We start from the raw sequence: 27,008 nt of genomic DNA on the forward strand, positions 1-27,008 counted from the left end.
CGAGAGCTTGCCTGGCCTGAGTGCACAGGGTGGTCAGCAAAGCTCAGCATGGCAAGATCGAATGACCGCAGGGCCACGGAAATGCTAAGAGGAGGGTGAACATCTCTGAACAAAGGGCTAGGAGCACAAAAGAGGGAACAGTTATTTGGTTGCGGGGTCAGTTTCATGGGTGGATGTGAAATTTGAGCAGTTGCTCACACTCAACAAATAACGAGTACTTTTGCATCAATGTCCATTCTAGGCACTGGGGATCCAGTAGAGAACAGGAGGGGTGCCTGTGGGTCAGCGATGGGGGCAGACCTTAAATTTGTTCCTCCAGTAATTATTTCATTACAGAGATGTGACCTAGTCTAGGACAAGAGTGCACATGTGATGTCAAAGGGCTATTTGAGAAAACACCTTTAAGCTCAGCCCTGACATCTGTATAAGAATTAAGTCAGTTCCAAGCAGAAGGAACAACTCATGTGAGGGCTCTCAGCCCAGAGGAAACGTGGCGAATTCAAACACAGAATGGGGCCGGACGCGGTGGCTCACGCCTGCAATAGCACTTTGGGAGGCTGAGACAGGAGGATTGCCTGAGGTCAGGAGTTCAAGACAAGACTGAGCAACATAGCGAGACCCTGTCTATATAGAAAAATTAGCCGGGTGTGATGGCACGTGCCTGTAGTCCCAGCTACTTGGGAGGCTGAGACAGGAGAATTGCTTGAGCCCAGGAGTTTGAGGTTGCAGTGAGCTATGATGACACCACGGTACTCTAGTCTGGGTGACACAGAGCAAGACCCTGTCTCAAACAAACAAACAAAAACCAGAATGGCTGCTGAAATACAGAGGGGAAGGGAGTGTCCCTAGAAGAAGCTAGCCCCTTTTTGTGTAGACTGCCATGGACCCTAAGTCCATGTTGGTGTCAGCCAGGCAAAGGTGGGAAAGGTATTTCAGGCAGAGAGAACAACATAAGCAAAGGCCCAGAACCCGGAAAGATACAATGGCCACAAACAAAGCACGGGCCCTGAAGCGGCTCACACTGCGGGGCATCAGTTTTCTATGCTTCACACGCAGTGTGTGGGTTACTGGGACTTTGTTTCTGAGGACAGGACACCAAACACTAAGTCCTCAGGGAGAAGACCACTAGGGTAAGGGTCAAAACACATTATATCCCAGGACTGTCCTGACCCTGTGGTAGGACCATGGCTGTGCCTCTTCCCCACATGCAGCTATGAAATAAGGTTGTACCAGCCAGGGGTGGCTTCAAGGTCACATGTGGCCCTCTGGATCCCTGAGTGCGGCCCCTTGACCGAATCCAAACTTCACTGAGCAAATCCCTTTATTAAAGGGACTGTACTCAAGGATCTGGAAGGCCATGTGTGGCCCCGAGGCCACAGGGTGTTTTCTAATTTTCACATTTTCTTGGTGACTTCCTCTAAGATGGGAATTCAGATAAATTCTGGACAAGGGGGAAGATCTCAAGATACTTTTATTAAGGTTTGAGAGGTGATCAGTTTATTTCAATATGTAAAGAATTCAGTAGAAACATTATTTTAGATGCATTAAGAAAAAAAGTCCAGAAAACTTTGCTTAATGCCAAAAAATTCAAACATCACCCCAATATGCAATTCATAAGGGGATAGTTGGTTCCCTGATGTCCCCCACTCCTCAGCTCTAGATTAACTATTTGGTAAACATTCTCTGAGAATAAGCTAGAAGAAACTTGTGGACTCAATCAGGCTCATAGATGTATTTTGTTTGGCCAACAAAATTTTAAAATTTGGGAAATTTCACACTTTTCCACTTCTCTGAAAAACCCAAATATCTAACTGGCTGGATCCAAAGAGCAGCTGCACTTTTGGATGAGTCATCTGTGATTTCTCCACTTTGCCACACTCCCCAGCACTCTCTATTACTCACACACAGCCTACTACTCTTTTACATTATCTGCCTCATCCCTATTCTAGAAGCTTTCCTTGAATATGATACCATATAATATGTATGCCTATGTACTTTTTTACACTCAGCTTGAGACTATTTCTATGTCTGTACACAGATCCAGCTCCCCTTTCCAAGGCTAAGTCACATTCCATGTTGGAATCACTGATGCTAATTTATCTAACTTCCTTGCAATATAGACATACAAAGGCTCTACTTTCTCTAGAGTATTTCTGCAAATGGATACCCTCGTGTACTTGTTTATACAGTTTCATAGGATAAATATATAGAAGTAAACTTATTGGGTAAATGTGTTTATGTACATTTTAAAACAGAGAGATTTTAAATTTAAGATTTAAAATTTGAAAGTTATCACAAAACTGCCCAGGTTATATGAATTTACACCCCCAGAAAATGCAAAGCGGTGTCCTTTCCCCAAGCCTCGTTTTGATTTGCATTTCTTTAATTACTAAGGTGAAGGAGCATCATTTTACGTCTAGTGGTCTCTTGTACATCATTTAATGACTTTTCTACTTTGTTCTTTCTTTCAACTTTTACTGGTTTTCAGAGTTCTTTGGATATGAGAGATGTTTTTTAGGCCTTAATCATATATGCTGCATTTTTTTTCCCAAGTTGTTTGTCTTTAGATGTTGTTTATACTTTGAAAAAATTGTAACTTTATTTGCAATCACATCTACCATTCTCCTTTTGAGGGGGTGAGAGTGGTCTAGAACCTGCCTTCTTTGGGAGGCATATTAATGTATTTTTTAGAATCAAATGCCTTTAGCTAAGGAATACATTCTCCATTTTCCCAGAGTCTTAGTACTATCTCATAAATGGGTTACTTCATACTTTTAAAGTTCTCTGCCTGGCCCCTAAGACAGATTATATAGGTGTAAGTACAGGTATGGGGGGAGACATTTGTGTACCTATGTGTGAGTATAGCATTTCCTCTCAAACTTGCAGTTTTATTATACATACTTAAAGTTTTGATCCATCTGTAATTTATTTTTGGTGGAATGAGTGGACAAAACAGAGAACCGGGATGGGCTTTCTGTTTTGCTGGTCAGCAACACAGGGAAGACATCAATGCCTATTTGTAGATTTAAAACAAAACATTTTTTTGTCCCTTTACACAAATAATACAGACTCAGGGATCACACACCTATTCCAACACCTAAAACAACCACTTTTTTATTGCAATGTATTTCCTGTCTTTTTCTTCATACATAGATTTTTGTTTTAGAAACCTGTTTTTTGTCTCTTTTGTTTAACACGTGACAACATTTATAACTGCTAACACTTAAGGTTTTAACCTAGCAGCTCCCAAACCTGGCTGGGCAGCTGGCTTCCCGGTGGAGCTTGTTAAAAATAATGAATGAGCAACCCCAGGGTGTGAGCCCTGGGAATCTATATTTTTTAACAAGTTCCATTGAGGTGTTTTAGACATGGCAGGGCCAACTCTCGCCTGGCTCCCCCATCCCCCAGCTGTACCTGTGATCGTCTGGGTCTCTGAGGTGATGGTTCTGGTGGTGGTCTGCGTCTGGGTGGCAGGCACTGTTTCCTCCGATACAAACTGGACGGTGCTGGGGGCCGCTGCAGACGTGCTGGTCAGCTGACAGCCACTTTGCTTGTGAGCTACAAAGGCATCCAGGTTGTTAAACTGCTGCTTGCAGATGCCACAGATGTGGATGTCAGGAGTCAGCTCAACCAGCACCGTTGTGCCACCTGGAACTCCACGGGACAAAGGAAAAGTCGCAGATTAATTCCAAACAGCTTTAAACTGTAATGCAAACCAGATTCATGGTAGGAAGAAAGGCATGGTGGCAGACATGGCTAGGTGGTGGCCCATTATCCATTCCACTCCCCTCTTCTTTCTTGCAAACAGAATCCCAATTCTGTCCTAGCAGCAATGTACCCAGATGCAAGTGATGGTTACGCTCCACTGTTGCCCATGGGGCACTAGTGGCATTGTTTGCAAGAAACTTCTCTGGTGTGCAGGGCTGCCCTGCACTTTGCAGGACCAGCAGTCATCTCCTACCCCAACCAAAAAGTCATTATGAAAACTGGTCCCCCTACATTTCCAATCCCCCACCACAGTATGAGAACCACTTATCTAAATAATCTTGGTCCCCTCCATACTTGTGAACCCCTCGAGCACACTGCTGCAGGAGTTTCTGGGAAAAGTTTGGCATTCGTGATAAAAAAAAAAAAAAAAAAAAAGAGCAGAAGCTGCTGGCACTGTGCCCCTCTTTTGGCTTTAGATGCAGAAGTGATGCCAGGGACTTCTGCAGCCATCTTGTAACTATGAGGAAAATGCCAAGATCCCTACAGATTCTGGCCCTTCACTGATTCCCTGATTCAACCCTGGAATCAACCAATTCCACACTTCATTAGACCAGTATAGTTTGGGTTTCTCTTACTCGTAGCCAAAATTCATTCTGAACTAAGAGGGTCACTATTTCTTGATAGTAATGATACCAGCAGTTAATATTGGTTAATATTTGCAAAGCATTTAGCATAGTGCCTGGCATTACATTAGAAAGTACTATATAGATATTTATTAAATATATATAATTAATAAGTCTCTAATATGACTACCTTAATTTTTATTTTAAAAATGTTCTTTGCCTTATTATAAGAAAACTCAAGTTTATAACAGAAAATTTGGAAGAAACATAAGGGGAAAAGTCACAATATTTTCACCTATGCCTGCCATGAACATCACAAAATATTTTCTTTCATTCTTCTTTACACTTAAAAATTGTATAAGATAATGATGTATTATAAAACTAATCTTTTCCCTACATAATATTGCATACTTATTGTGCTTTATCATTAAAATATCTTTATAGATATACTTATTTAATGGCAACACATCATTTCTTGCTATCCATGTGTCAATCTTCTCAGCAATAAGGTATTAACATTACTTCTAATTTTCCTGAAGTTAAATAATACCTTTGTGCATATATGTTTGGTGCCCATGCATTATAGTTTTCTGAAAATTTATATTTACATTATGTCCAATTTTCTCCAGGTCTAACTAAGACAAGAAATCTCTGTGTGGCAATGCAATTTGGTTGACTTACTAAGGAGAGAGGCTGTGGGCTGAGTGCTGTGATATTTTATAAGCCGTCTTGCAGAACACCCTATGCATGTAAGTACTTTGACATCCATGGATGGAAGGAATGAAACCGTTTGTTTTTTGGAGCACTGTCTCCTGCAGCTACTGAGGTATCCATGAGACTAACAGGGAAACAAGGAATTGAGAAATGAAGAAAAGCATTGCTGAGGATTCCTTAAGGATGGAACAGGACTGATATCCAGGATGAAAGAGTTTTAATAACAAATAATGTCGCTGGTATGTGGAAAGTACACAAGCAATGACCTAGACCTTCCTTAAAATCTTGACACTATCACTTACCAACAGTGACCTTGGGCTTGGGTTTTCTCATCTGTACAATGGGGAGAAGAGAGGTTTCTACTTCACGGGGTTGATGTGAGGATTAAAGGAGCTGGTGCTTATAAAAGGCCAGCACAGGCCCGCCGTCCGCCCCGCAGCCCGCAGCCCACTCCCCCCGCATGTTACCAGGTGGGGTTATTACGGAGGCACCCATGGACATATCTGAGTCCCCACCTAGGAGATACTGAGTCATAACGGGGTAGGGTGAGGAGGCCGGGGTTTAGGAAAATCTGTGCTTTTCACAATTCGAGGAATGCCCAGCTAAGTTTGGGAGCCAGTGTCTCCAAAATTGTTACCAGTAGCAGCTAACAAGATGAGCACTTACTATGTGCCAGGTATCTGCAAACCCCTGTGCCAGGCGGGGGTTCTCAAACTTTTATGTGCTTCAGAATCGCCCAGGCAGCTAGTAAGGACCGCGGATTCCCCAGCCCCACCCCCGAGATCCGATGGGTGGGGCCCAGAAAGCTTTTTTAAAATACACGCTCGCGCTCCCAGGTGGCTGGTTTGTGCTTAGTCCCTGGACCGCACTTTGGGAAACAATGCACCGGGCGGTACCAGGACTTGAAAAAGGCTGATGTCCTCAAAAACAAAATAAAAATTGAACCCCAAACTCAAAGGAAGCGACCACAGCCCGGTTTCCCATTCAGATCTCCACCCTTAATGTGGAAAAGGCTGTGCAATGAGCCGGCGAGACCTCGTGAGCTCCTCCAATCCCCAGGCTCCAATTTTGAGCCACTGAGGCAGAAGTTTTCCCATCAGCGTTGCCCCGGTTACCCCAGATTCCTCCCTCCCCGCCGGCCCCAAACTCCGCCTGGCTGGGCGGGAATGCCCTTAGGGGGTGGCGATTGTCTGCACGGCATGTCCTCCCCCACCGCTCTCTGCCAAGGGGTCTCGCCAGGCTGGAGAGCGCCCCCCGCCTGGCACCCGGTCGGGTCGGATCGGGTGCGCCCCCAACCCAAGCCCATTCCGGCGCCCCACGCACCGCGCGCCCGCCGCGGTCCCCGAGACGCGGCTCGCGGCCGTCACCCCGATTTCGGGGCCCCGGGCCTGCTGGCTGCGTAGCAGACGTGCTTGGGCCCGGGCCCCGGAGCGCGCACTGGGCCCCGGAGCGCGCACTGCGCCCGGAAAAGCACTTACTTTGCACCGAGCCCGGGAAGCTTTCGCCCTCGCTGCTCGCGTTCATGGCGCAGACTGGGAGGTCCCCGGCCGGCCGGGGTGCCAGGGTAGGGGGCGCAGATCTACATGGTGCAAGGACTTTTCCTTTATTTTTCCACACTCCCCCCCAGCCTTCCTTCTCCCAACTCTGCGAGGCGGGGAGGACGGATGTAAAGCAAGCTCCACTTCCGCTGCCTAGAGGGCGCTGGCCGGGCCCGGCTGCCCCAACCCGGCTTTGCAGCGGCGGCTCCCGGGGGAAGCGGCCGGCGAATCCCGAGGCCCGGGCCGCGCGGCCCCGGGCCCGCGGAACCGCCCCCCGCTCGGGGATCTGGATGACCACGCGCGTCCCGGCAGGCTGGGCGACCAGGGATGCGTTCCCGGGCCGCGGTGGCCGGCGGCCCCGCCCGCACCCTGCGTTCTCGGCGGCTGCGATTGGCCTCCCCGGCTCGGGGCGCCTCTGCACCTGCCGCCCCAGCGCCTGGTCCCCAGAGCCCCAGTGCGGCGGCGTCGCGCCCGGGACGACTGGGCGCTCTGCAGAGACACCCGCGTCCGCGTGGTTCGGGGGTGGGCAAGCGGGGCGCGGCGGGCTCCGGAGAAAGCCCGGCTGGGCGTCAGCGCTGGGCAAATCAGCAGAGCGCTGGGCGGGTCCCCTGCCCAGCAGAAGAAATAAAGAGGACCGTGATGATGGGGACGATAAGAGTAACAACTGCGATCGTGGCGCTGAAGGGTCCCCTACTCCAGGGGCTTCCAACTTCATCGCGCGTCACAGTCGCCAGGAGGGCTTGTTAGAACACACGCTGCTGGGCCCACCCCAGCGCGTCTGGTGGAGTAGGTCTGAGGCGAGGCCTGAGAACGAGCATTTCTAAGTTCCCAAGTGATGTCCCTGAGGTTGGTCGGTGTCCACACGCTGACGGCACTGCCCTCTCGGTTGTCCTCGCTCGCCTGACCTCATCCCTCCGGCTTCCGCCCCATTGTCTCTCTGCTCGCTTCCCAAGCTCCAGCCCTCTTCAGCCTCCAGACATGTGCACTTTGCGTCCTCTCTGTATCCGCCTGTCACCCTTCCCAACCCCTGCAGATCTCGATTCAAATTCACATTCTTAGAGAGGTCATCCTTGGCCAGCCCATTCTAATATTTGCAACTCTCTCTTCCCCCGCCCAACCGTTCCCTGTCCCCTCCTGACTACTTTGTCTTTCTTAAAACGTATTACTTCCAACGTATGATGGATCTCAAGTATCTCTATGGATAAAGATACTTGTATATTATCTGTTTCCTCTTCCCCCTGACTTTCAATAAGTACCCATGAAAGGGGGATTTAAAAACAATCTCTTTGCTTCAGTGAGTTGACCTAATGCCTGACTTACAGTAGGTTCTCAGTAAATAGGGCTTGTACAACAAACAGAATGTCCCCTACTGCTTCCTTTAAGGGTTTGTCCATTCCTCCAGCAACTAGCTATTCCTAAGGGTTTGCGGTGTTCCAGGCACTGTGCTACCCTCTGAAGGTAGAGACAGGGTGCCTGTTCCCGTAGAGGTTGGCTAGAGGCCAGGGAGGGAGTCCACATGAAATAATCAAATCAGCAGTGCAATTTTTTGATACCGATAAGGTCTCCAAAGACCATAAAACAGGGATGTGATGGTGGCTGCAGGAGTGGTTGAAGGCTGCTTTGACCAGGTAATATTTGAACAAGGAGCTGGGGAGGAGGCAGCTGTATGAGGATGGGGTGGGGGCAATTCCAGCCTGAGGAACTGGAGGGAGCGAGAGACCTGAGGCAGAAATTTGAGAGATGAAAACTCGTGTTGCCCACCGGTCCCACTGCACATCTGACCACTCTCCCCCACGTTGCTCAGGCCAGCTCCACCAGCCTCCTTGCAATTGCTCGAACAAGCCCAGCTCTTCCTGACCCAGGGGCTCTGCATCTGCTCTTCCCAATGCTTGGATTGCTTTTCCCTGGTCTTTGCAGGACGGGCCTTTTTAGGTCATCCAGGGTCAAATACAATGTCACCTTCCCAGAGAGACCTTTTCCTATCTCTCTACTCCCTCTGGGATGTTATCACATCACCTTCATTATACCTATCTAGGTAACATGATCCAGCAGGGTACTGCAGCCTCGGGCAGTATTTATTTTTTAATGCTTGATGAATGTTTACATATGTGCACACCTAAAGAACCTCCCACCCAGATCAAGACACAGTATTTCCAACCCCTGCCCAGCTCCGTCATGCCACTTCCCAGCCAATGCTACTCCCGCTCCCCAACTTCACAGACGTAACCACCATTCTCACTTCTGTTGCCACAAGTTCCTTGTGTTGAGAGCAATATTTTCCATATTTGCCTAAAGAGAAGCAGCACCTGGGAGGGCTTCCTAAAAAAAAAATTCTTGGGTCCCAAGTCATATTTACCGCATCTGAATTCCATGGCGCAGGACCTAGTAATTTGCTTAGATTTCACAAGTGCTGCAGGTAATTCTCATCAGGAGGTAAGCCCTGGCGTTAGGCTATTTCACGCCATCCAAATCCTAGAGTTGCTATATTGGAATCAGTTGGGTGACCTGGAGTAGGAGATTCAACTGCTCTGTGTCCCCGTTTTCTGTAAATTAGAGGTAATAGTAACACGTACTTCCTTAAGTTGTTTTGTAGAAGAAACCATCAATATGTGTAAAGTTCCAGGAAGACGTGGACCTGGCCTATTATAACTGCCCGGTACCCCCAGGGCCTGGCACACAGGCCCCCTCACTACATTTTCTGTTGTGCCATGATTTCATGCATGTTTCTGTGAGCCCCATTTTAACCCTTTGCTACCATGTCCAGGCAGAGCTTCTCTACTGCACATCTAGACCACTGCCAAGGCCTTTTTCTGGTCTTATAATACCTTCTTTTAATTTCTTTTTTCTATACTTGTTTTTCTTATTGCAAAAGTATTACAAGCTGTTGGTTAGAAATCTGGGGAAAAAATATAGAAAAGTATAAGGAAAAACATGAAACCCACTTATAATCCACTACCCAGAAATAACATTTTGATTGAATATATCTAATGTCTTTTTGTATGTATGTATGTGTATGTGTGCATAGACACACACAAATTATATTAATATATTTTATTAAAATATGATTATAACTAACTTGCATGTTTTTAACCTTAATTTTTGTATATATTATGAGCATTATTTTTTAAAGACACAAAAATACACAGCTACTTGAGATCCCACAAACTGAGATAACAAATATTTATGTCTTTACATAGTGTTTATCTTTCTAGACTTTTTTCTATAAAAATGTAATAGAATGAACCATATGAATTGCTGATATTTGTCTATTTTTTACTTAAAAATAGTAATTTTATATGGTTCAAATCACTGTGTATTCACACACAATATTAACATTATACTTCTGATAATGATTGCTGTTTGTATACCCAATGTCTGTTCTCTCAAATTTTCTTGGTAATAGAATTCCTGATTTATAGCTGAACACATGGCCTCCTGAAAAAAGACTTTTCTCAGCTTCCTTTGTAGCTAGCATGGCTATATGACTAATTTCTAACCATGTAAATGACAGTTGTGGTGCAATTTCTGGGAAATCTCTTAAAAATACAGTTGACATATGCCATTGCCCCTTCTTCTTTATCTCTTCTTCCTTTCCTTGCTTGGGATGAAGGTGTGGTGGCTGGAGCTCTAGCTTCTATTTTGGACTGTGAGAATGAGGCTATACTCTAGGTATGGTAGAGTGGTGAGCTGGAAGTAGCCTAGGTCCCTAACTTCTTTGCGGAGCTGCCAACTGGATTGACTACTTCTGGACTTCATTTGTATGAGAAATGCACTTTTATCTTGTTTCAACTACTATTATTTGGGGGAAAGAGTTTCATATGCAGCTGAAGCAAATCTTAATTTAACACAATGCTACACATACTGTTGCACAATTCCCAGGTTGCATTAGAATCACCTGGGAAGTTGTTAGATATACAGGTGACCCAAAATCATTTGTGGAGACTCTCCCTCAGAAGGACTGGGGTAAAGCTTGGGTATCTCTACATTTGACAAGCTCCCTGGCCATTCTGATGTACTCAGTGTGTGCAAACCTCTGCTTCCCACCATTAGTTTTAATGGCTGAATAATATTTCATTATAGGGTTCCATCATAATTTGCTTGATATGTTCTTTGGTGTTTGTTAATGACTTTGTAGATATCGTAAGTAACATACTGCAGTAGCTCTGTTTTAATTGGGCCATGTGAACGCATCTCACTGTGCCAGCCATCCCGAACAGAGCTGCCAGGATAACTTGTTTCAACACCATTTGGAAGGATTTTTTTCTTCCTTTGTTTTTTTCAGATTATTTTCTCAATATGGATTCTTTCCAGATCTATTTCTTGGTAAGAATCACACTTCTTGAAAAGCTAACAGCCTTTGTTTGAATAGCAAGCTCATGATTTCTTCTGTTCTTATGTTTTTGACCGCTTCCCATTTAATAGATGAAAAATAGAAATGGAAATATAGAAATGACCTGGAGGCTACAGGCATGCTAGTAATCCTACTCCATGTTCTAAATCTAGAAACTAAAATGAATTTGAATCTATTACCAATACTTAAAAGTTCATGGGATTTCTCATTAAAATTGGGATGTGTAGCTTTTTTTTTTTTTTTTTTTTTTAAGGAAAGATTTGGCAAATGTGGGCCTAAATTTTCAAATGGTGACACTTGGCTGGGCCTGAGAAGCTGCTCTGTTAGATGAGACCCAACCTTTCTAATTTACTGCTGTCCCCAATCTTCCCTGTCATTTTTGGTGTTGGGACTGAGTATCAGTTCCCGTAGTTCATTGCCCTTGTGAGGCACGTATTTGAATTTATATGAAATTTCCAATATGTTTCTGATAGAAAAAGGAATTTCTCCCTCCTCATGGTTTAAATATTTCTGTTAACTAAAAGTGTTTACTAAAGAATTACCTGCATTGCCCGCACTATGCCATTTAGTCCTCAGAACAACAGTGAAGGCAGACACTTATTCCTATTTTATAGATGTGGAAACTGAGTCTCACAAAGTGTAAATAAACCTCCTGCAGTGAAAGGCCAATAAAGGACTGTATCAGTTAGGAATCTTTGAAGGCAAGTAACAGAAACTGTACAAGAACAGAGATCCTTGTAGTATTTCAAAATCAATCTATTAGAATTATTTCCTTGCTTAAATAACTTCTGGCAGGAGACTTCCAGATACTTTCTTAAATTATTAAAAGAATACACAGGTTTTTTTTTTTTTTTAGTAATGTTGATCATAAGAATAAAGACATAATGACTAATTACTGTAAATTTTGTGAGCAAAGATATCTTTCTCTTAACAAAATATAGGTGTTCTTGCCTTTGGATAGGTTACATCCTCATGGGTTTATTGGGACATAACCTCTTCATAAGTTGAAAATACTGGAAGTCAGAAATGCATTTCATACACCTAACCCACCAAACATCATAGCTTATCCTAGCCTGCCTCAAGCATGCTCAGAACACATATTAGCCTATGATCAGGCAAAATCATGTAACACAAAGCCTATTTTATAATGAATCATGTTATGTATCTAATACTCTACTGAAAGTGAAAACCAGAACGGCTTGCTGCCACTGCCCAGCACCCTGAGAGAGCAAGGAACCGCATATCGCTAGCCAGGGAAAAGACCAAAATGGAAAACTCAAAGTGTAGTTTCCACCGAATGGGCATTGCCTTCAGGCCACCCATAAAGTCAAAAAATTGCCAGTTGAAGCATCGTAAGTCGGAGGCCATCTAGAGTTTGCAATTTCAAGTGATCAAAATTTTTTCCACAGTAAACATTTTAACAAATTTAGTTTCCTGTAGTAATCATTCATAGTCCACTGAAATGTAAATTCTCCTCAAGGTAAGAAATTTTGTTTCTTTTCTTCCTGTATACCAGCACCTAGAACAATGCCTGGTATATGGAAAGGCGTGGATGGATGGATAAATGAATGAATGGTATCAAGGTTGCTTCAGAAAATAACTATTAATAGTAAACATCCAGACAAAATTGTCATATGATAACAGAATACAGAAAAATTATAGACTTAATTTAGATTTTATGGTAACTGGTATTTTTAAAACTTTCTTATTTTTCCAGACAAAGGCTAACGACCATGGCTAAACCAGGGCTTTGCCTTCTCAAAAGTACTTACGTCAACAACATTTCCACTCAAAAAGTACTACAGATAATCGTGGCCTAAGGTTTCCACTTCCAATTTAACCAAGGCTGGTGGGCTGGTCCTGCCCCTGTTGCCTGTGATCCATTCCTTGCCTCCCTTGCTCAGCTCTGCATGTCAGAGCAGCCGACACCTGTCTCTGTTTTCCAGGCTTCTGGGGCTTTTAGCTTCCTGCTGGGTTTGGCAAATGGATAGAAGGGACAAGCCAGAGCATTTCTCTCCCACCCTCTCTATCTTGGTGGCAGTAACTGTGTCTCCTTTATGGCACTAGATCCCATAGGATGGGCCTACTGTGGCCTCAGCTTCTGCCAGGTGACTCTGGACCCTGTCTCTGAATATACCACCTCCTCCCTTTGTCTCTCTCCCTGCCCCCTTCCCTGGGGAGAGAAGATAGTGGCTTCCAGGTGTTGTTAATCTCTGGGTTGCCTAGCCATTCCCATGGCTTCTTGGCCCTTTCATCTTTTGGGTATCAAATTCCCTGTATTTACATTTACTGGAATCCTTAGAGTTGCTTCTCTTTTTCTGCTTGGATCTTAACTGACTCAGCTGGATTCATGTTTGTGGGGCTTATACTTTTCTTCCTGCTTTTCTGCAGGTGATTCTCACTTGGGAAGTGTCTCAGATTGTCTGAGGGAACTTGTTGAGGACACACATGCTTGGGCACCATCCTGATGTCCTGGAACAGACTCTCGGGGCATGTGGTCCAGGCACGCACAGCGTGGAGACACACCTCAGGTGACTCTAGCAAGCTCCTCCTGACTTCACTGTCATTGAATCCTGATCTAAAATCTTGGAAGAGGACCAGGAGAAACTTTTATTCTAAATTGATTCACTAACAATATTTAGCAACTGCCTGCAATCCTTTATATAAACATAAACGTCAATGAAGAAACACTTGAAATTTAAACTAAGTGCTAAATCCTCTGTAATGAGATATGATCAAGACTGAACCTGTTGGGCATTAAGTGGTAGTTACACAACCAATCATTTTGATGAGAGCTGACTTTGAGTCTTGCCTGGCACCTAAGTGAGGGTGGCACACCTGTGTTTTAATAGTATACTAGCTCAGATAATTTCATACAAGCAAGCATGCACGGGCCTGGTTCCTTTTTCTTTTATATAATTAATGCATGAACATGGAAATACTCAAATAGCACAAAAGGGTATACAGTGAAAAGTGAGTTTCCCTTCAAACTTCTCTAGCCCCCCAGTTTCCCTTTCAGAAAGCAATCACTGTTCCCAGTTTCTTGGTGTTCTTCAGAAATTTTCCTACATATATACAAAAAGGCATATGCATATTCATCCCCGCCCCCCCTTTTTTTTTTTTACCAAAAACATACCATAATGCAAACAGCATTCTACATCTTGCTTTTTTTTTGCATAACAACGTATCTTGGAAAATATTTCTGATCACTGCATCTAGATGTGCCTCATGGCTTTAGGAAGAGTTCAGTTTTCCACTGTATATATACACAGATACTAAAATTTACTTAAGCAAATCCCATTAATGGACACTTTGTTTCCACTTCTTTTTGTTACTACAAACACAACTGCAATGAATATCTACATTTATATTTGTATCTATATCTGTACATGAAAGAGTCTATCTGTACACTAATTTCCTAAAATAGAATTGCTAGGTCAAAGGCACATTTAACATTTTGACATGTTCCAGCACTGCTTAGAACTCCCACCAACAACTTATTAGAGCACCCGTTTCCTACAGCCTTGCTCAGCAGAGAGCGCTACCAAACTTCTGATCTTTATCTGGTGGGGGGAAAAACGATTTGCCATAGGGGTAGTTTACACTTCCTTAATTCTGATACAAGTCTGAATTTAAGCAAACAAAAATCAAACTCCTAACACCCACCTTCAATAAAAAAACAAAAACAAAAACAGTGCAGTTACAACCTTTGTAATTATTGACTCAGTTAGAAGAGGCTCAAATGCAATGCAGAGATGGCAAAAGAGACAATTTGTTCCAAAGTTTGAATGGTATGAAGAGCTCACCTGAAAGTGTAAGTGAATATGTTGGGATTCCCTCATGTGTTAGAAGTTAGAATGTAATACTTTTGAGTGTGTGTTTTCAGTTTTAATAACATGTTAAAGATGAAATTGAAATCAGACATTTTCTGAGCTATTGAAACACCCTCAGTGACACCGTGGTTTGAAAACTTCTGATCTCATTCTATAAAGGGGAAACTGGGGCCCTTTCCTTCTTGTGGGAAACCAAAGCTGATGGAAATTAAAAAAAAAAAAACTTAAAAAAATGTAAAACCTTTTTTCAAAAATATCTTTTCATTTTGAAATAGTTTTAAGACTTACAAGAAGTTACAAAAATGGTAGCAAGTTCTCATGCACCCTGTACCCAGACCCCTCCTGCCAATAAAAACATCATATTCTTTTTGGGTTGAAAGAAATTTTGAAATGTTGATTACTTTTAAATGTTCTTTATCTATCCAAACTCACAGCCAATTCAGAAGATATCCATATCACAATTGTATTGATAATCCAGATTTTCATTAAAATGTCCTGGGTAAGATTTTAATTAGGGCCACACTGGCTACTAAAATCATTAGTCTCCCAAATACAAAGGCTCAAAGTCATAGAAACTTATTTCTCATTTTCAGCAGTCTGAGCTAGGTGTCTGTCAGTGTGAGCTTCTTTCTCCTAGGAGGGCCTGGACCCCTTCCATCTTGTGGCTCTGTCACCCCCCAGGGCTTAACCTTGAGATCACTTACTTCCTGCAGGCCATGTCTACAGGAGACACATCCATTTCCTGTTTAGGTGCCATTGGCAGAATGCAGTCATGTGGTCCACAGTCGATACAGGGGGCTGGCAGGGAAGTGTGGTCCCTGGACAGGCAGCAGCTTCTCAGCTATCCCTATGCTGGGGATGGGGCAAATTTTGATGGACAAATTTCGATGTCTCTGCCATGGGAAGGGTTCTCTACGTTTGTTCAGGTGATATATCATGAGGAGTTTTGTGAACCTTGATTTTAATTCAGGCTGTTATTATTTAGCTAACTCTGGTAGCCTCTTTTTTTTTTTTTTTTTTAATTTTTGTCTGCCTGGCATCCCTTTCCTACTTCTGTTAACATGATTTTTTTTTGCCATGATTTGCTTTTCAGAATGATTCCCCCATATTTCACATAATATTAATCGTAGTTCCCTATCCCAGTAGTCACAGAAGTGGTCACGTGGCCCAGACATAGCCAGTATCTCCTAATATACTGAATTATTTGAAGCTCCTCCCAGCTTCTGTGCTAGGTACATTTTGTTCTGTTTCCCATTGGAAATTCTGTTTCCCACCTGATCTCCCAGGATCACTTCTACTCCTTCCATCTGAGCTAAGAACTGCCTTATGTGGGGCCTCTCTGAGGCTCTCCTAGGTTGATTTAGGATCCTTAAGTATAGCTGCATTACAGTGCATACCACCAGTGCATGGTGTTGGTTGATTTGTTGACCTGTTTCAGCCAGGATGCCTTTGGCTGCAAGCATCTTACAAAGAGCTTTTCTCAGGTGGGCCTCAAGACACAGATGCCCTCAGTCCTTCCAGTAGATGGACAGGCCAGGGTTTACTGGAGCTTCTAGATTAGTTATATTCATCAGGACTAGCTTTTGTCTGGGGTTGTGCTCATCCTCGGTCTAAAACTATACATGAAAATCTCATTTCCTTTTGCAGTGATCGGGCTCCCAGTGGATATGTGGCCAAGTTCTGCTCAATAAGACATGGAGGACATCTCCTGGACCCTTCTGAGAAAGATTTTCCTTCCTGCAAAGAAAGAGGCATGTGAGAAGAAAGTCCTTTTCTACCCTCTTCCTCACCTCCTTCCTTATTTTCTGGCCATAGCCATGGGTGGACTTGGTTTCCAGGGCTATGACAGCCATCCTGAGGACACTGGGTGGAACGCTTTGGGAGGAAGCTGTGGTGCTGAGGTCGAAGCAGCGCAAGGATGAAAAGAAAACCCAGGTTCTTGCTCACAGTGCTGAGCCCTTGCACCAACCCTGGGACTGCCCACCTCTGACTTTTCATTACACATCATAATCGACGTCCTTATGAGGAAGCCAGTTCTCCCCAACCTTTTTCACATGATTAAACACATGATTAAAATAATAATAATTGCACAGCACACTAGAGTAAGTGGCAGAAATTTTGAGGCTTTGATAGGGAGGCTGGTCAGACAAATTCACCATATTTCCGTATGTTATTTTCTTAAAATGTAAAAAACAAAATAGAAGTTTTACAAATAATAATGCATTTTTGCAAAACTTCCAGTTACAAAATGTGAGATTTTTACACAGGAAACTTGAGCTTGCTTCCCTGGACACAACTTTCCTGTGTCAGATTTTATATATAAAGTAACTACATGCAATTCCTATTCAGGACTTTTTAACGATGATATGGCCACATATTTGACAGACACTATCAATGAAAACATTTGTTAGTACAAGGAGGCTACATAAAAATAGAAAACCAATTTTTAAGATAATCTTTCAGAAATTTCCAACACTAACCTTTTATTGAAAGGCTCTATAAGCACATGTCTCTTTTTCTTCCATTGACAACTCTTGGAATTTCTTGTGATAACACAAATAGCTTGCAGATCCAATCAGACTTACAGATGGAATAGCTATCATATATTTCACAACGCTGATGAAGCTCCCACTGGCAGAATGCACAGGCATGGTTAGATCAATTCCCTGCAGGTACCTTGAATCTACTAAAGGGCATAGATCAGAAAATACAGGTTATATATATAAAGACAGAAATCAGGACAACTGTCTGGGAATGGACTGATGAGGAGTTCTGGCCAGACACCCAACCAGTGCCATGTTGGCTTGTGCACCATGTTCCTTGAGTATTTGGAACACAAATCCTTCCAGCAGTTCCACTGCCGCTTGGCCACTGTACACAGCAGAGAACCTGTAACTGGTTGCTAAAGTGTATGTGCAGCTAAAATACCTTTTTGACCACACCCCACATATTAAGCATCATCAGTGCTGTTCAGTGGAGGACCTAATTAAAGACTGATACTACTTTTTTGTCATGAAACCTTCACAGTTATTGTAATTGTCAGAATTCTTTTGGTTGCTAATGAGAGAAACCCAAATTTGAACTGGCTTTAAACAAAGAAGGGAATTTATGATTTCAGCTTCAGAGATCAGTACTTATGGCTTCGTCAGGACTGGATCTTTCTTAGCCCTGCTTTAGAAAAAAAAAAACTTTACTTCATCATGTTAAATTTTTAAATGTTGTTTCAATTTACATCTACATTATAAAGGCATATATTATAATTTAAAGAGTTAGGTAATCTATAAAGCTTGTTATAGAAAAGAGAGGTCTCCTTATCCCTATTCTCAAGCCTCAAAGGAATTATAGTGTAATTAAGTGTAGACAAATATTCAATGTTTACATTATGTAAATAACCAGTCACAGCTGAGCCATAGTATATTCTGATTACTTTTCCTTTTCTGCGCAACTTTTTGTTTTCATTAAAGTTAAAAAAATTTCCTTTGCTATTTGGTTGCTTACTTTTCTATGTGCTAACTCATTTGAATTATTCACCACTGAATCCACTGGTTGTGTAAATCTCTTCTCAGTGTTTTCAAACACATTATCATCTCTATTGACGTCTGAGCAGTGATTGTCTTGGGATATCATCTTCACCATCATCCTGCAATTTCTAATGTTTCTTTCTCATGCGAGATTCCCTGGCTTTATAGATCTTGGCTCTTTACCTATGGATTTATTACCTTTTTTTTTTTTTTTGGTGTAGTAGATTCCTGTGACAATGTACAAGTGAGAAGTGAGGTACATTTTAAGATTTAACGTGTATATGTTCATATTTTATTGATAATTTTTATTTAGACTAGATGGAATATTACTAAGTAGTAAAGAATAATGAATTATTGATGCATGTAAAAACTTGGATTGTCTCAAAGACATTATGTTGATAAAAAGAGTCAGTTTCAAAAAGTTATTCCATTTATATGACATTTTCTAAAAGACAAAATGATGGTAATTGTTCTAGAACAGATCAGTGGTTGCCAGGGTTTAAGGGTGGAGGGGGGGAGTTGACTAAAAAGGGACAACAAGAGGGAGTTTTTTGGAGGGATGGAAATGTTCTATATCCTGATCGTGGTGGTGGTTACACGGATCTATACGTGTGCTAACATTCATAGGACTGTACACCGAAAGAAACAGTCATTATGTATATTATAAACTAAAACAAAAATTCTACGTTAGAAAAGTACGGTTGATTCTTATGTTCTATAAAGTCATGAACACTGAATTAGTGACTACTGAACCATGGCTCCTAGGGGAAATATAGGGTTAGGTTCCTGCAAACCCCTGGTGCAACATTTTCATCAACTGATCAATACCTAACCTTGTTTTATGTACATTTCTGTTTAAAGACACCTTAATGTACATTGTTGATTCATTAACACTGGACTCATGGCCAGCAGCACTGTAACTCAAGCCTGAAGGAAGCTCATCTCATACACTAGTGTTCTCTGCAAGGCACATCACAGCCTTCCTGCACTTTAGGAACACTAGACGGCACTTTGGCCCTGTGCTGGGGTCATTTTAAACAGTGAACTCACCCATGAAAAGCACGAAAATGCAAAAATGTGCCATTAACTGGGCTGTTTACTTGCCTACAGTATGGAGCTGAAACAAGAAGGCAGATCGTCAGTGGAGAATGTGGGAACAGGTCAAAGTTTTTGCTTCTCTGAGCACATCGGTGAAAGAGACAGGAGTACTGATTTTGGGATTACAAATAAATTTTAGTGAGCAGGCCAATTCACAAATACTGAGAACTGACTGTAACTATCCCTTAGAAATTTGAAGGTATTACTCCATCGTCCTTGAGTTTCTCATGTTGCTGGTGATATAAGTGATGTCATTCTTAATGTTGTATCTTTCGATGAAAACTGTTTATTTTTTTCGCCAGCTTTTAGCTACTTTGCCTTGTCGCTTAGTAATCTGAAATTTAATAATAATATTTATTGGTTGGGTCTATTTCCACTCATTGCATGGGGTACTCACCTCTACCATCTAATAACTCAAGTCCTCTGGTTCTGGGATATTTTATTGACTCTTTCTTTCTTTCTTTCTTTCTTTTTTTTTTTTGAGACAGAGTCTCACTCTGTTTCCTGGGCTAGAGTGCTGTGGCATCAGCCTAGCTCACAGCAACCTCAAACTCCTGGGCTCAAGCAATCCTCCTGCCTCAGCCTCCTGAGTAGCTGGGACTACAGGCATGCGCCACCATGCCTGGCTAATTTTTTATATATATCTATATATATATTTTAGTTGTCCAGCTAATTTCTATATATATATATTTTTTTTTTTTTTTTCAGTAGAGACAGGGTCTTGTTCTTTCTCAGGCTGGTCTCGAACTCCTGAGCTCAAATGATCCACCTGCCTCAGCCTCCTAGAGTGCTAGGATTACAGGCGTGAGCCACGGTGCCCAGCCTTTATTGACTTTTTCTTCCCATTTGGTTTCTTTGTTTTTCTGGAACTCCTGGTGTTTGATATAGGAACTCCTGCACTGGTCCTCTCATTTTTAACTTTATCATTTCTCTCAAATTTCTATGTTTTGGTCTTTTTGCTCTAGTTTCTGGGACATTTCCTCTACTGTAACTTTTAAGCTTTCTATTTAATTTTTCATTTCTGCGCTCATATTTCTAATTTCCTAGAACTCTGTTCTGTTATTCAAATAAAAACAAATTGGCATCTTATTCTTATTTTGTGAGTGCAGTATTTTCTTCTTACCTCTCTGAGGATGTTAATGTTTTGAGGAAGGGATTTTCTTCCTCCTACCTAGTTTTGCTCTCATCCACATGGCCTGCATTTTTACTGTTTGGTTGTTTGAGCCTTTGTCTTTCAGGTTTTCTCAAAGGTCTTGTGCTCCTTGGCTGTTGAATCTTATTTTAGAAAGAAGCACTGAAGAACTGATTGATTTAGGGTGGGGGCGGGTTGCTTGTCACATGTGGGCATCAGTGTAGGGTGGTCTGGCTGGGCTGTGTCCTCTCCCTCCTCCAAGATAACAGTATATTTAGTTTTCCTTTTTCTACACTGGCAAAATTTCCCAAAGAATACGTGCCCATATTCCTGCCAGGAGTGTCTAATTCTTCCTGCCTGTGCTCTTGGAATACGGTAGGGAAGGCAGGCTGGGACATTCTCAGCGATCAGTATGTAAGCTTTCCCTTATCCCCTGTTTAGTTCCTGTGCCTGAAGCTCCCTGTCCAGAGACCCTTTCTTTTATCCCCACAAAAGAGTGAAGTGCAGTGCAGTCATCTGAGCAGGGCAAAGACAGATGCCCAGCACGTGGCATGGGGGAGGGAACCTGGGCTCTATCTCCTAGATGTTCCAACACTCTATTTTTTTGCCCCACTTATGCCTCCAACGTGCAGAGGTGTCTGGTGCCACTAATTCCTGAACATTTCCAGGTCTCTGCAGGATACATTTTTTTTTTTAAATTTTTATTTTCCCACTGCCAGCTTAGGATTCAGTTTTCCTGGGTCTGCTAATTCAGTTACCACGTGTTCATCTGCTTTCCAGTGTTAAGAGATAACTTTCAAAAAAAAAAAAAAAAAGTAAAATCATGACTATCAGAGAGAAAAATGAACACACATAAAAGACTTTATTGAATTCATTAATGAGGGAGCTGGTGAGGTATTAGAACCAGCTCCAAGGAGAATGCAAAGAACAGACACATTCATAGATCAGGAATTTCAAGATCAATATGCAAATAGAGGACTATTAGTTTCTTACTGCTGTAACAGACCACTTCAAACTTAGTGGCTTAAAACACTGAGTGGCTTATTATCTTAAAGTTCTGGGGGTCAGTCCTAAAACCAAGGTATCAGCAGGGCTGCATGCCTTCTGGAGGATTAGGGGAGAATCCGTTTTTTTTTTTTTTTTCTTTTTGCAACATCAAGGGGCCTCCTGCATTCCTTGGCTCGTGGCCACTTCCATCTCAAAGCCTTCTACGTAGCTTCTTCAGATCTTTCTCTCTGGCAACTGCTTCCATGGCCACATCTCCTTCTCTAACTCTGATACCTCTGCCTCTCTCTTCTAGGGAGTGATTACAGTGGACCCACCCAGATAAGCCAGGGTGATCTCATCTTGTGTAGGGGAAGCTCTCAGGAGGTGATTCACAGCCACACCCTCTAAGAAAAGTGACATTAGCCCAGTACAGTGGGGCATGCCTGGAGTCACAGCCACTCGGGAGGCTGAGGCAGGATGATTTCTTGAGCCCAGTTTGAGGCTGCAGTGAGCTACACGATTGCGCCACTGCACTCCAGCCTGGGCAACAGAGTGAGACCCTTTTCTCTAAAAAAAAAAAAAAAAAAAAAAAAGAGTGACATGACTCTATTACCAGAGAAAGGGTGAAGGGAAGCAGGTCAGGCTGGAACAGAGGTTGTCAAACACAGGTCACCTAGATTCTCAATGGGGCCTTGACTCCCCGAACATTAAGTTTTGTTTGATTATATGATTCTGGGGGAAGGAGAGAGGCATCTACTATGAAATCATTCATACACGTTGTCCCTGAACCAGCAAAAGCAGCATCATCTGGGACCTGGTTAAAAATGCAGGTTCTCAGGCCCCGCTTCAGCTTGACTGAATCAGAAACTCTGGGGTGGGCCCAGCAATCTGAGTTTTAACAAGCTCTCCAGGGGCTTCTGAAGCCTTCTAGAGTGTGGGATCCACCAACGTATGGATGCTGGTGGTGTCTCCCCCACATCCCCTGGCCAGGCTGGGGCACCCATCCCTGGGTGCTAACAGGTCACAGCTGCATCTTTCTCTGGAGAACTGGACCCTCCCACTCCCCTCGCCCAGCCCACCCTGTGGCATCAGCCAATGCCCGACAGGCTAGTGTGCGATTCCCTGGGAGCAGGAGTGACCGGCCAATTGGCGTGTAGTAGCCTCTCTAGCATCCGGTTGCAATGAGTGTCTGGCAGGGGCCGTGGTTAACTTGGCTTTGTATTCCTGCTCCGTCCTGCCCGTCTCTCTCCCCTTTCTGGCTGGCCTCCCTCGCTATGTCACTCCACTCACGGCTCTGCTCCTGGGCAGCCCGACTTAAGACGCGTGCCCTTAAGGTCTGACTTTGAGAGGCTTTGCATGAACATTCTCGAAAAGATGGGGCTTTAGTGAGGGGGGAACAGCTCAGAGGTTGCCAGGAGTTAAGGGTGGGAGACCATGTGACTACACAGGGCAGCACCGGGGAGTTCTGGAAACGACCGGAATGTTCTGCACCCTGACTGTGGTGGTGGTGCCATGAGTCTCTATGTGTGTTAAAATTCACAGAACTATACAACTAGAGAAGAAAAGGGCAAATTGTCCATATTTTAAATTAAAAAATGAACTTTAAAAAAATTTAAAAATAATTAAAACTTAAAAAAGTTTTTTTTACCCTGGAAAATTTTATAACCTAAACCCCTCCACCCCTCTGTGGAGGTGACATTTGTAGGTCAGGGAGGGAGGGAGTGTGTTAATGGGGACACACACACCTCCTCCTCTGACACCGTGTTAGAGGCAAGTTGGTTTCATTGTTCCCGTCTCCCCTCCTGGGACTGTCAGAAGAATGTCCTGCCGCACCCCAGATGTCCCCCTCCTAATTCCAGGAACCTGTGACTATGTTACTGTACACGGCAAAAGGGACTTTGCAGATGTGATAAAATGAAGGATCTTGACATGGCGAGAGTGGCCTGGATTACCCAGGTGGAACCAATGTCATCACAAGTGTCCTTAGAAGGGCAGGCAGGAGGCAGGAGGGTCTCAGTCAGAGAAGGCAGGCGATGACAGGGTCAGAACAGAAGCTGGGGGTTTGGGTAGGGGGGAGAGAGAGATTGGAAGATGCTATATTGCTGAATTGGAGGATGGAGGCAGGGCCCATAGCCAAGCAGCGCAGATGGCATCTAGAAGCTGTAAGTGGCAAAGAAACAGATTCTTTCTAGAGCTTCCAGAAGGATGCAACCCTGCCGACACCTTGGTTTTAGGACTTCTGGCCTCCAGAACTGTAAGATAATGAGCTACTTAGGGTTTTAAGCTATTATATTTGTAGTAAGTTGTTACAGCAACAGTAGGAAAAAAATACCTATTTGCACATCCATTTTAACATTCTGGACCTATGGATGTGTCTGTTTGGATTCTCCTTTGAACCGTTTCTAACACCTCCCGAGGGAATCAGTCAGCCCTGCAGACACCTTGAATGTAGCCCAGTGAGACCGATTCTGGACCTCTGACCTCCAAGGCTGTAAGATAATAAACTTGTTTTGCTTCGAGCCACTAAGTTTGTGGTAGTTTGTTATAGCTGCGAGAGGAAACCAATATACCTCCCTCTGCTTTGGGACACAAAGGGAAGTTTAGTACCAATGTCTGACATGAAAGCGTTGGGGTGGAGAAGTGCTTGCAAAATTCACTAACTTAATAAATAACTCAGAGTGAAGCCCGCAGCCCGAATTAAAGCTTTTATTGAGCCAGGATCACTTATTTGGTTTTTGAAATGTATTCAAGTCCCCAAACTCCTGTTGATGTAACAGATATTCAACCAAAAGTGAGAGAAACAAAGATCTTGTTGGGTCAGCATGTGTGTCTGACCACAGCGCATTAAAGGTTCTCGAGACCTCCTGTAGTCACGGGAAATGAGGTGGCATTAATGAGGCCATTTCCAGGAGGTGTCAAAGGTAGAACAAAGTTAGGCAGCAATACTCACTGACTTTAGTTTCTTTTCCCACACTGCAAGGATGATTTTATGGTTGAAACATCACAACTGACTCCTTTTTTGATTTTTACCAGATATTTCACTGTTCATTCCATTTTTTTTTTTTTGTTGGCAGATATGTGACATATTTTTTTTTTCCCCCAAAAAACGTATTCAGCACTTCAAGGTGTCATTACTCTTTAGTTCGGTGTCCTAGCATATTTGGCTCAAGTTAAAAAAAAAAAAAAGATGATTTTAGTCTGTGGAGTTGGCTGACCTTGCCTAGAAGGAAAAGGAAAAAGAAAACAGAATTGACTAGCAGAAGATTTGTATTAGGTTTCACAACAGTTCATTTCTGTCATAAGTTCCATATATGTATTCTTTTTTCTTAATGGTCTCAGGCCCGAGATCTGAGAATGCTTAAGGAGACACAAAAATAATAATAAGTTACTATTTCCAAATAAGGTCACATTCACAGGTATCAGGGGTAAAGAATTCAACATTCTCTTTTGGGAGACCACAATTCAACCCACAACAAAAGCCACGCCATTGATGGCTTCTCAATGGTTTCATGTCACAGGTGGTGCAAGTTGGTAAAAATGCAGATTTCTGGGCACATAATATTGAATCAGAATATGTGGGAGTGGGACACCAGAAGATGCACTTCCGATGACTTCCTTAGCTGACGCCAGTGCATCCTAAGCTTGTGATGTGCTGACTTAGAAAACTGAAAGCAGCACAAATTTTTTTATGGTTCAGTCTGGGGAGGTTGCATGTTTTTAAAAAAATGCTTCCATTTCTTCTAGGTTATCCAATTTGTTGGTGTATAATTGTTCATAGTATTGTTGTATGATCCTTTTTATTAACTGTGGCATCAGTTATAAAGTCTCCTCTTCCATTTCTGATTTTTATTATTTGTTTTCTTAGTCTAGCTAAGGATTTGTCAATTTCACTGATCTTGTCAAAAAAAACCCACCTCTTAGTTTTGTCGATTTTTTTCCTACTGTCTTTCTATTCTCTATTTTGTTTATTTGGGCTCCTTTTTTTTTAAAAAAAAATCTTTTTCCTTCTACTAACTTTAGGTTTAGTTTTAGTTTTTGTCTTTTTGAGACAGAGTCTTACTCTGTCAGCCCAGGTAGAGTGCAGTGGCGTCATCATAGCTCACAGCAACCTCAAACTCCTGGGCTCCAGTGATCCTCCTGCCTCAGCCTCCTGAGTAGCTGGGACTACAGGTGCCTCCCACAATGCTTGGCTAATTTTTGTATTTTTAGTAGAGATGGAGTCTCACTGTTGCTCAAGCTGGTCTTGAACTCCTGAGCTCAAGCGATCTTCCCACCTCAACCTCCCAGAGTGCTAGGATTACAGGTGTGAGCCACTGCACCCAGCCATAGTTTATTTTTCTGTTTCTAATTCCCTGAGGTGTAAAGTTAGGTCATTGATTTGAAATCTTTCTTCTTTTAAATGTAGGTATTTACTTGAATGTTATGATGTATTGTAATTGGAAAAAAAATAAATATAGGTGTTTTCTCCTACAAACTTTCCTCTTAATACTGCTTTTTCTGTATCCCATATAAGTTTTGGTATGTTGTGTTTTTGTTTTCATTTGTCTTTAGATATTTTCTATTTTCCCTTGTGGTTTCTTCTTTGACTCACTGGTTGTTCAAGACTGTGTTTAATTTCCACATATTTGTGACTTTTCCAGTGTTCTTTTTGCTGTTGACTTGTAGTTTCATTCATCGTGGTTGGAAAAGATACTTGGCATGATTTTAATCTTAAATTTGTTAAGGCTTGTTTTGTGTTCCAACACGTGATCTAGCCTGGAGAATGTTCCGTGTGCTTGAGAAAAATTTGTATTCTGCCGTTGTTAGGTGGAGGGTTCAGAATATGTCTGTCAGATCCAATGGTCTATAGCGTTGTTCAGGTCCTCTGCTTCCTTATGGGTCCCTGTCTGGTTCATGTATCCATTATTGAAAGTGAAATACTGAAGTATACTATTCTTGTGTTACTATCTATTTTCTCCCTTTAATTCTCTCTCTATTTGCTTCATCTGGATGTTCTGATGTTAGGGGCATATATATTTATAATCGTTTTATCTTCCTGGTGAATTGACTATCATTATATAACGTCCTTCTTTGTCTCTTAGGACAGTTTTTGTTGTTGTTGTTGTTGTTGAGACAGAGTCTCACTCTGTTGCCCAGGCTAGAGTGCTGTGGCATCAGCCTAGCTCACAGCAACCTCAAACTCCCGGGCTTAAGCAATCCTCCTGCCTCAGCCTCCCGAGTAGCTGGGACTATAGGCATGTGCCACCATGCCTGGCTAATTTTTTCTGTGTATATATATATTTTTTAGTTGTCCAGATAATTTCTTTCTATTTTTAGTAGAGACGGGGTCTCGCTCTTACTCAGGCTGGTCTCGAACTCCTGACCTTGAGCTATCCTCCCTCCTCGGCCTCCCAGAGTGCTAGGATCACAGGCGTGAGCCACCACGCCCAGCCAGGGCAGTTTTTTTCCCCCCTAGATGTGCTTTGGAAAACTTAGAACAGTTTTTGACTTACAGTTTATTTAG

At 42.9% G+C, this 27,008-nt stretch overlaps 1 protein-coding gene across 4 annotated transcripts in view; it reads right to left on the reverse strand.

Annotated features, from left to right (window-relative positions):
- ZFP64 (ZFP64 zinc finger protein) overlaps positions 1-6,713 on the reverse strand; it is a 72,459-nt gene extending 65,746 nt beyond the window's left edge. For 2 of the 4 annotated variants that reach the window (XM_069495610.1, XM_069495606.1), the window contains exons 1-2: positions 6,524-6,688; positions 3,415-3,654 (exon numbers count right to left, since the gene is read on the reverse strand). In XM_069495610.1, the coding sequence (XP_069351711.1) occupies positions 3,415-3,654; positions 6,524-6,569 (286 nt within the window). In that variant the 5' untranslated portion in view covers positions 6,570-6,688. Of the gene's footprint in view, positions 1-3,414; positions 3,655-6,523 lie in introns of all 4 variants that reach the window. The other 2 variants (XM_069495608.1, XM_069495607.1) reach the window with 2 other exon arrangements.
- Between the last annotated feature and the right edge of the window lie 20,295 nt (positions 6,714-27,008).

This window comes from Eulemur rufifrons, chromosome 20 (genome assembly GCF_041146395.1).
Source record: "Eulemur rufifrons isolate Redbay chromosome 20, OSU_ERuf_1, whole genome shotgun sequence".
Taxonomy (NCBI): Eukaryota; Metazoa; Chordata; class Mammalia; order Primates; family Lemuridae; genus Eulemur; species Eulemur rufifrons.